The following is a 10,107-nucleotide window of genomic DNA, read 5'->3' as shown; positions in this document are numbered from 1 at the left end:
GGGAATAAAGCAGGATTAGGTGCTTGGAGGAAACCTTCCTCCTGTGCAAAACTCTGGGAGCTCTTGAGCATCCAAGCCAGAATCCCAGCCTGGTTTGGGTTGAAGGGGCCTTAAAGCTCATCCAGTTCCAATCCCCTGCATCTGGAACTGGTTAGCATGCACAAAGACAACTCGCGCATTCCTCCGGGGCTTCCCCTTTTGCCGCCTGCAGGCTCTGGTTTCAGCAGCGGCTCGCCATTGCTACACATTCTTCAGTGTTTCTAACACCCCTTGCAGCCCAAAGCCTGTGGGTGACACAGAAACCATTCAGCCCCCTCAAACCACCCCCCAGAGCAGCTTTTCTGGCTCTGCTTTGATGGCAGCGCTGCCTTTTATTCCTTTCCTTGTTTTCTCTCTTGCCCACAGAGCCCTCGCCGCTGCTGACATGCTCCTACTTGTGCCTTTGTCTCTGGAGATGACGGAACCAGCTGCAGCAATGACTTTTGGGTGGAATTCAGCTTGGAAAGGGACTGAGGGCCTGCCCAAAGCCGCTGGGATTTAGCCTGTGCAAAGCCAGGATGGGTCCCCCCAGCCCGGTGGTTGAATGGCCACCATGCTGAGAGAGGGATGCCCTGAAGGGACATTTGCTTCTCATCCCATGGGACAACCATCTCAGCACCTCCGCTGGGCTGAACCCATAGCAGGGGTTTGCACCTTTGTGCTGACACCAGCTCCGGTGGCTGCCCCAGGGTTCTGTGTTTCTCTTGCAAACCAAAGGCAGGTCTAAGAACTCTTTCTTCCTGGAGGTCTTGTCATTAACTCTATGCAATTTGCCATCCCACAGCACCTGCTTTTTTTGCCCAGAGCTGCATCCACATGTGCTGGGAATGCCTTGCACACCTAACACAGCTTTCCTGGCAAGTTAATACTGTCTGCTCCGCTTTGGTCCGGGTGAACAAGGAATATATACCCACATGACCCCACGGGGAGAGGTGAGGCCCCAGCCACGCTTTCCACCAGGTTATTGCTGTTATTAACACAGGATAAACTTCTTCTTTCCACTTTGATGGCATCCTGGAGCCGTGTGGGCACAAGCTGTGCTGCCGCTCAGCGGCAACGAGCAGGAGGGTTCCCGCTTTGCCAGCGCATTTGCAGCCCCTTTAGGGCAAGGAGAGGCTTTTTGCTGGATTTTCCTTAACCAGATTGATTTGTTTATTACTTATAAATATTTATATGCTCACTACCGGTGCTACAACCGCTGTATATTCATAGTATATAACAAAATATTTGTAGTTATGCATTTATGCTAATAAATTTGTATTTACATGTTATATAAACATACTTATGTAGCTTTGTTTGTTCACATGAGCAGTGTAACCCATTGCCATGCTCCGCCTGCAGCGCTTGCCCTGGAGCTGGCTATTATACCCGCCCTATAAATTATATAGGGCTGAGCATTATAACCGACCTATAGCTTAACACGAACCCTCCCTGGCCACGCCCCCTTCCCCATGACCACGCCCCCTCCCACGCGTGGCCACGCCCTCGGGGGAATCCCTTCCCCGCCAGCTGCAGCGCCACGTGCGTGCGTGCGTGCGTCAGGTCCGGCGGCGGGACCCGGAAGTGGCGCCGTGGCCGGTGGCTATGCGGCGGGCGGTGCGGTGAGCGCGGCGGTGCCGGGGGCGGCCCCGGTTCAGTGGCGGCGGTGGCGGGGGCGGCCCGAGGGGCGGGGGGGCGCTGCCGGGCCCCTGGGGCAGGCCTCGGCCAGGCCGCGGGTGGGAGCGCGGTGTGTTGGGAGGGGGATCGGGCCGAGCCGTGCGGCCTGCTCCGTGAGGAGGGTCCGGCCTCCAGCCCGTTCCGCCCCTCGGCGTGCGGTGTGTGGGGAGGGCTGTGGGACCTGGGGGGTGGTGGGACCCGGGTGTCAGCCCTGGGCTTTCTGGTTGGGCTTTAAGCACTGCTGATGGTTCTATTGCATCTGTGCCCTTGAGGGTGGCAGCGGGGTCGGAGGGGCTGTGTTAGAGCAGGGCGCTGCTGGCTGCGCATGGCGTTAAGGGTGCTCAGGCATTGGAACAAGCTGCCCGGGGCAGGGCTGCAGTCACCGACCCTGCAGGTGTGCACACACCGTGGAGACCAGGCCTCAGTGCCATGGGGCAGCGGTGGCCTTGGCAGTGCTGGGGGAACGGTGGGACTGGATGAGCTTAAAGGGCTTTACCAGCCTGGTTGATGCTGCGATTCTCTCTGAGCTGGGTCAGCTGCAGCAGCTCCCTGGGTCTGTGTCAGTCAGGCCTTTGAATATCTCGTAGGATGGGGGCTGCGTAACCTCTCCGAGCACCCTGCTCCAGCGTCCCAGCATCCTCACAGGTTTTCCTTGTGTGCAGAGGGAAGTTCTTGTGGTTGGGTTTGTACCTGTTGCCTCTCGTCCTCTCACTGGCCCCAGTGAGTTTGCTTCCTTTACATTCTCCAGTCAGATATCTGTATGCATTGATGGGAACCATGCTCTCTCCAGGCAAAACAGGCCCAGCTTTCTCAGTCTCTCACCATGTGAGAGATGCTTCAGTATTGTAGCCATCTTTATGGCCCAACACTGGTTTTGGTCCAGCAGGTCTCTGTATTTCTCCTTATTAGGGAGCCCAAAAACTGGCTGCACGCTCCAGATGCAGCTCCACCAGTGCTGAGCAGAGGGTTACAAGCCTCTGAGATGGCTGCAAGCTTATCTTTGTTTTCTGTTTAATGCAGGAGCAGAAGAGCAATGGCTTTGAGAATGGTCCCTGTGCCCTGTCAGTGCGAGGTGACCGGCTGATGCTTGAACACCAGCTGGTCTGTCTTTCTGCTGCTCAGATCCCAGAATGGGGAGGTAAGAATCCCAAAGGAATGGTCAAATTCACTTGTGATGTCTATTGAGCGAAGTACAGGGAACCTGAGTGTGAATTCATGGCAAATCAGAAATTCAAAGGTGGGAATAGTGTCTTGAGTCCACTCTTGAGAGCACGAGGAAAATGAAAAGCTGTGTGGAGCATCTCTTTGTCCTGAGCTTGTTTTGAAATGCAGTGCGCTGCTTTTTGGTCCTGAACCCCATTTTTAAAGCCGGTTCTCCTCTTTGCATTGTAGGATCAGCATCTCGTGTTTGCTTCCTGCTTCTTGGCACTTCAGCATCTCTCCAGTGGGATGCCCGCGGCTTCTCAACACCACCTTGCGACAGATCCTGGTGATAGGAATTCTTGCTGCTGCTGTCTCTGTGCTTTACTACTCCCTGGTGGTCATCCGCAATAAGTATGGGCGTGCACACAGGGACAAAAGATTCCACAGGTGAGAGCCGGAAAGGGCTGCGGTGTGAAAGAGAGCACACATGAATGGGGTGGAAAAACTCCGAGTCAAACTTCCTGCTTTCTTTACAAAGGTTTCTTTGTCTAAGGGGACTTTAATTTATCAATACTTCAACCTTCTAATACCTTAGTCTGAGGAAAAGCTTCCATATGGAATTTAATTGCCATGTAATAATGCTTAGTTTTCTCCTAGGTATCTTGCCCGAGTGACTGACACTGAAGCTACAGATACCAACAACCCCAACCTGAACTATGGAATCGTCGTGGACTGTGGCAGCAGTGGCTCCAGGATTTTTGTGTATTGTTGGCCAAGGCACAATGGGAATCCACACGATCTGTTGGACATCAAACAGATGAGGGACAAAACCAGAAAACCAGTGGTTATGAAAATTAAACCAGGTACTGGAAAGAAGTTAACTTGAGAGGAGGTTTTATAGATAGTTGCCTGTCCTGACGTTGCTTTGTCCAGCCCTCTGAAGTGTCTGGATAAAGGCCGTTTGCAAGCTGTCAGTGTGGCCCCCCTCCAGATTTCTTTGGGCTTGGTTTGCAGAGAGCTTTGTTCAGCTTTAAAGCTTGAAATATGGCATTGATGGGCAGGAGGGAGAGGCTCCTCTGGAGTAAGACGGTTGCTGGTTCAGTTGTCAGTTAACTCAGTTCTGTTTGTATTGGCTTTCTGTAAAGCTCTTTGAGCCAATTATATAAATACATAATATATCTAATACAGGTTTTTGTTTGTTGTTTAGAGGATTATTGTTAACTTCATCCTTATTTCTGTAGTTCATTTCCTGCCTTTCTTTAGAATCGTGGAGTGTTTTGGGTTGGAAGGGACCTTAAAGCTCATCCAGTTCCAACCCCCTGCCACAGGCATGTTTGGATTTGGGTGGTTGGTTTCTCCTCTGTGTGTTGACTACCAAGCTTTTCCAGGAAGTGCCTTGAGTTGCTTCAGTTTCCCATGTCTCTCTTTCACCAGGCATCTCGGAGTTTGCCAGCTCTCCTGAAAAGGTCAGTGATTACATTTCTCCACTTCTGAGCTTTGCTGCCCAACACGTGCCACGTGCAAAGCACAAAGAGACTCCTCTTTATATTCTGTGTACTGCAGGAATGAGGATTCTGCCAGAAAGGTTATTGCCTGTTGTATTTTTAGCATTTAGAATAGCAGTCCTGGTGTGTGTGGCTATTTATAACTGCTCAAATGTAACTTTGCAGCCAGCAGAAGGCAATACTTGAAGATCTGCTCACTGATATTCCCGTGCACTTTGATTTCCTGTTCTCGGACTCGCATGCAGAGGTTATTTCAGGGAAGCAGGAAGGTAGGTCAGTGTTGGGAAAACTACCTTTGGATTGGTTATTACTGCCATGGTCCAAATATATTGGATCTATTTTGTTGCTTCTTAAAATTCTGGGTTGGTTGAGAGACCTTATTCCTCAGTACCAACATATGGAGTGTGGAGATGATCATCTGCTGGGAGCTTCTAACTTGTCTAAATGTTTTCTAATTAGCACTGAAAATAACTTCTCTGTTTAGCAGGAATTTTAGGCCATTTTCTTGGCTTTAGGGAGGGAGCCACGTAATGGGAGGAACTTTGCAGGGGAACATGGTTTCTAAAGGAGGGATGTTTCCATGTGATCAGCTTAAAAATCACTTTAAAATCAATGTGCTTGCTTGTTCTGAAACTCCCATGTCAGGCTGACTTTAATACAGTGAATTAGGAGTTCTATCATAGCCTTGACTTGGGAGAGAACAGCTAGAATAACTTCAGGACTGTTTAGCTTCTGAGTTTTCTATGTAACAAAATGTGATCAGTGATGTATCTTAACATATATGCAAAAAAAAACCCTTTTTGTTTCTAAGAGGAGAAACGTGTTTTCTTATGCATGTAGGAGTATATGCATGGATTGGCATCAACTTTGTTCTTGGAAGATTTGAACATACAGATGATGGTAAGTATCTTAATTGTGAATGGGATTTTAGAAAGGACTTGGGTGCCTTTCCCTGGTGCTGGTCTGGTTTTAGACCGAGATGTCAATGAATAGTGTGTGTGCAGCTAATATTGACTTCATTTGTACCTGAGCCTTCACTGATGTGCACTGCTATAAACAATAAGCTAACTGGCAGTGTACTGCTGCTTCAGGCCCACCCTGGGTGTAGTTCTCACTGCCTGCTTGCTGTTGTATGCAGAGGATGAGGCCATTGTGGAGGTGCATGTCCCAGGCAGTGAGAACCAAGAGGCCATCTTCCGCAAGAGGACAGTGGGTGTCCTTGACATGGGCGGAGTGTCAACCCAGATAGCGTATGAAGTCCCTAAAACTGTAAGCTTTGCCTCTTCACAGCAGGTTATTATCTGTGCAACTTCCTTCTTTTCCTTTTGATTTATTTTAATGCATACTTTTTGTTGTTTTCTTTGTGTTGAGTCTTATTCTTCACGACATGACATTCCAAACCTGAGGCATGAGAAGATGGCATATCCGAGTCCTTCATCAGCTGAGCAATTCATTTGTGTGTTGGTCATTCAGAAAGCTTGTTTCAGTTAGTATAATTTGCCACATGCATTCTGTGTGTGTCTACATGTCTGTTAAATGTGCTCTGCTTAAGAAAGTGTGTTCTGGAGTCTGGAGAGACTAGGAGCAGATTGCCCCAGGCCAGTGTGAATTAGAGCTGCAGACAATTGCTGATGACTGTTGTATGGCTCCATCTGAACATAAACCAATATAAAATAGGCATTTGGTCATGGAACCTGTCTAGGTTCCCAGACAGAGAATGGCAAGAGAGTCACACAACTCTGTGAGGTTTGCAGTGCTAGTGCTGGTTTTCATTTCCAGCATTGGGTGGAATCCATGCTATGCTGTCCTACGATTCTGAGCATGTTCCATATGAAGTGCTTCTGCTGCACATCTCTTAACTATCTGAAAAGCTACTGCAAGTGACTGCTGTGATGTATGTGAGGAGAGCAGAGTGACTGCCAGGTCTCCTGAAAAGTTTGAGAACTCCACTGGGAAATGAAGAACTGAGCTTAGTACCTCCTTTTTCATAGGAGAAGATACTTTAGTGTCCATAGGAGCAGTCCTGGCCTTTGCAGTTCCTTGAGTATCAGCAGTGATAGTGCAATTGACGTCCTTTGCTCTCCCTATGAAGTAGGTGGTGATGTGGACCTGTAAAAAGGTTCATACTGTTTGTACCTAATCTTGGTGCATGTGTTCCTACAGGAGGAGGTAGCCAAAAACCTACTTGCAGAATTCAACTTGGGCTGTGATGCTCACCAAACTGAGCACGTGTATAGAGTCTACGTCGCAACGTTCCTTGGCTTTGGGGGAAATGCAGCACGCCAAAGATATGAAGACAATCTATTTACCAGTACAGTGCTTAAAAACAGGTAGCTGGCTTGGAGTTATGGGTTCTGTGCATCACCAGGCTATAACTTCCTAAGTTAAATATATTTAGTAAAGGGTCCTGATGTAAAACTTCTACAGCGTGCAATGCTGAAGTGTCATTAAATGAGACTGGTTTGATGCTCTTATATCTCAGAGCTTGATGTTTCTGATATGCAGTTGTTACTGTGCTTGCTCTTTTGTACAGACTGCTGGGCAAACAGACTGGCATGACTTCTGACTCACCCTACCTAGATCCTTGCCTGCCCCTGGATGCTCAAGATGAGATCCAGCAGAACGGACAGACCATGTATTTGCGGGGAACAGGAGACTTTAACCTGTGTCGGGAGATGATCCAGCCCTTCATGAATAAGACTAATGAAACACAGACATCTCTCAATGGGGTCTATCAGCCTGCTGTGCACTTTCAGAACAGTGAGTTCTATGGTTTCTCAGAGTTCTACTACTGCACTGAGGACGTGTTACGCATGGGAGGAGATTACAATGCTGCTAAATTCACTAAAGCTGCAAAGGTAAAGTGGTCTGGAGAGAAACATCTTAATTCAACACAACTGCTCTGTAAAAGCATTTTATTCTGATAGTCTTGCCCCAGATCTTTAACTATAAAGATCCCAAATCCTTTTACCCTGCAATGAACTATCACAGGGGATCTCTTTTCCTCTTTGGTTTTCCTTTTAGAGTGCTTGTTTTAAGGCACAGTAGTAACAGTGACTGTAGAGGGGATGGGATTCGTGGTAGTCAGTTCCAGCAGAACTATTGATAATGGGAAAATCCATGCTGCTGCCAGCCCTTGCTTCTTTTTAGGAATGACTGCGTTGTTAGATACAGATCCTTTTCCTCTTGATTTGTCCATTTTATGTCAGTTTCTGGGGTGTTACTCCTAACAGGGCCCATCTGGTGGGGACGCTTAAAGTAAGGCTACAACATAAAGTAGAGATTGCTTTTTTTGTCAATGCCCTAAAAATAAGTTGTCTGTTTTTCCGCCTCCAAGTATGCCCCCAAAGAGTTTAAGTGCTACTGAATATTAATTTAACCACAAGTGGACCAAAGTGTTGCAGAAAATACTGTGAAATTTGTGCTCTGACTTATTAACAGTGCAAGGGAAGCTGTTACTTGTTATTTGGTATTTGCAGAGTGTCTTATCTAGTGGCATTCTTCTTAAGGCAGAAGCAGTGTTGAAATCTTTCTGCTTTCTTTTCTTCCCTTGAAGGATTATTGTGCCACTAAGTGGTCTGTCCTCCGGGAGCGGTTTGACCGTGGTCTTTATGCATCACATGCTGATCTGCACAGATTGAAGTGAGTGTTTGTGTTTGTAGGGTAAACTCCTTCGCACAGAGTTGTTAGAAGAGAGGTCAAGGTCATGTCTAACCGATCCATGTAATTAAATCATTGAAAGTGTGAATATAACCTTAAATATTGCATCAGCCATGGAAAGGTACTGATAATTGTGTCTAATTGTGCTACCCAGTCCTCTAGGACTCTTTAACTGCCAGCCTGACTTTATGCCACTCTTTCTATAGGTACCAGTGTTTCAAGTCTGCCTGGATGTATGAAGTATTTCACAGTGGCTTCTCTTTTCCTGTGAGTTACAGCAATTTGAAAACAGCTCTGCAGGTTTATGATAAAGAAGTGCAATGGACCTTGGGAGCCATTCTTTACCGAACACGGTTTTTACCTTTAAGGTACCAGTTGTTTTCTGGGATGTCCAGAAAGAGCATTTGGGTGGAAGGTATGGGAGGTTTGTGAAAGGAAGAAATGTGGTTGGCAGGCTGAGAGAGCTGGGCTGGTTCAGGCTGAGATGAGAAGGGTCTTGGGAGAGCTTAGGGCAGCTCCCAGTGCCTAAAGGGGCTCCAGGAAACCTGGAGAGGGGCTTGGGACAAGGGCCTGTAGGGACAGGCCAAGGGGAATGGCTTTAACCTGCCAGAGGGGAGACTGAGATGAGCTCTGAGGCAGAAGCTTCCCTGTGAGGGTGCTGAGGCGCTGGCACAGGGTGCCCAGAGGAGCTGTGGCTGCCCCATCCCTGGCAGTGCTCAAGGCCAGGTTGGACACAGGGGCTTGGAGCACCCTGCACCAGTGGAAGGGGTTGGAACTGGATGAGCTTTAAGGTCCTTTCCAACACAAACCAGTCTGGGGTTCTGTGGTGATAGCAAAGGAGCTGACAGATAGGGGGAGACAAGACATTGTTCCTGGTGCATTGTATATAACCTCAGGATGTATTTCAGGTCGCTCAGTGAATGCTTTATAAAGACTATTCTGGCTGTTTCCTGTGGTGAGATAGTTTGGAGAGAAACTTAGATTTGCACCTGATGTCTGGTATCCCTTTCCTTCTTTTCAGAGACATCCAGCAGGAAAATTTCCGTGGAAATCACTCCCACTGGAGGAGCTTCTCCTTTGTTCACAATCACTATTTGTTCTTCGTGTGTTTCCTGGTCGTGCTGCTCTCCATCCTGCTCTACCTGCTGAGGCTCAGGCGCATCCACCGGCGGGTGCTGCGCAACAGCTCCTCTACTTCCCTATGGATGGAGGAAGGCCTCCCACCACAGAAGATTGCAGGAGCCTTATGAGATGCTGTGATGGAGAGAGCTTTTCTTGGACTTGCTACGCAAAAAGCCATTTTTGCCTCAGGGTTCCTCCTTTTTGTCCCTTTAAACCATTGAAGAAGCAGGATGTCATACAGAAATATGGGAAAATGGGGTCAACTTGGCTTAGTCTCATTAGACAATATTTGCCAAAAATTACCTTTTTTTTTTTTTAAATATTGCACTTTTGTGTGTAACGAGACAAGCAAAAGCCTCGTCCTCTGTGAGTAGCAGCAGCTTAAGCTCTGTATGGCAAGAGAATGAGTGTGAGCCCTCATCCTAGGGGCTAGGGGTGAGGCTGTGAGATACCGTTAAGTTCGGATGAATGAGGACTGTGTTCAATTTCTTTTGCAGCTTCCAGGACTGATATCACTTCTCAACTCTGAGCCTCCTCCATCAAAGAAAAGGAAGTGCAGGGTTTTCCAAAGCAGTAAGAAAACACCTTTTAGGACAGCTAACCTGACTTTTGTATTCTGGAGTGAGTTCTGTGATGGAGAAGAAGATTTGCACCCAATGCTGTGCTTCCACAAAGCTGCTTAGATCAGTTTTGTTTCTCTGGGACAGTTTCCCTTTTGTCTTGGAAGCTCAATGCTCGTAGTGGCAAAAGTCACCACTTTTTAATCCTTGATTTCTCTTTCATAATCCCTTGGAGATCTCCTGACACTCCAGTAGGTGAAGAGAACTGGAATATGCTGGAGCTTCTGTTTCTGCTAGAGTAGACAATGCACAGTGTCTTCTTTGTTTGGAGTATGATGATTTGTTAATTTATATTTTATTTAAAACTTTTGATTTTACTTGAAAGTAAATTTGTCCATGATTAAAAGTGGGATTTATATGAA

The 10,107-nt window shown here is 47.5% G+C and overlaps 1 protein-coding gene across 2 annotated transcripts; it reads left to right on the top strand.

The window, feature by feature from the left end:
* The first annotated feature begins 2,705 nt into the window (after positions 1-2,705).
* ENTPD4 (ectonucleoside triphosphate diphosphohydrolase 4) lies at positions 2,706-10,107 on the top strand. Of its 2 annotated transcripts, none has more exons than XM_061472416.1 (12): positions 2,706-2,833; positions 3,088-3,285; positions 3,496-3,701; positions 4,273-4,423; positions 4,509-4,612; positions 5,184-5,243; positions 5,482-5,612; positions 6,507-6,673; positions 6,877-7,201; positions 7,900-7,985; positions 8,210-8,371; positions 9,025-10,107. In XM_061472416.1, the coding sequence occupies exons 1-12, from the start codon at positions 2,826-2,828 to the stop codon at positions 9,251-9,253; spliced, it is 1,827 nt and encodes a 608-aa protein (XP_061328400.1). In that variant the 5' UTR covers positions 2,706-2,825; the 3' UTR covers positions 9,254-10,107. The 2 variants fall into 2 exon arrangements, with proteins under 2 accessions (XP_061328400.1, XP_061328398.1); XM_061472414.1 differs by having other exon boundaries at positions 5,482-5,636.

The sequence above is a fragment of the Pezoporus flaviventris genome, unplaced genomic scaffold (genome assembly GCF_033815535.1).
Source record: "Pezoporus flaviventris isolate CSIRO_AGI_PZ_B2104156 unplaced genomic scaffold, CSIRO_AGI_Pfla_v1 ptg000071l, whole genome shotgun sequence".
NCBI classification, from domain to species: Eukaryota; Metazoa; Chordata; class Aves; order Psittaciformes; family Psittacidae; genus Pezoporus; species Pezoporus flaviventris.
The sequence above is the reverse complement of the archived record's forward strand: the minus strand, read 5'-3'. Positions and strand labels throughout refer to the sequence as shown.

What these genes read in the sequence shown, in the direction of transcription:
- ENTPD4 (XM_061472414.1), top strand. An exon ending in ATTTGAACATACAGATGATG is followed by an intron (nt 5,244 to 5,481) that starts GTAAGTATCTTA and finishes TGTTGTATGCAG; the next exon opens with AGGATGAGGCCATTGTGGAG. An exon ending in GCTGATCTGCACAGATTGAA is followed by an intron (nt 7,986 to 8,209) that starts GTGAGTGTTTGT and finishes CTCTTTCTATAG; the next exon opens with GTACCAGTGTTTCAAGTCTG.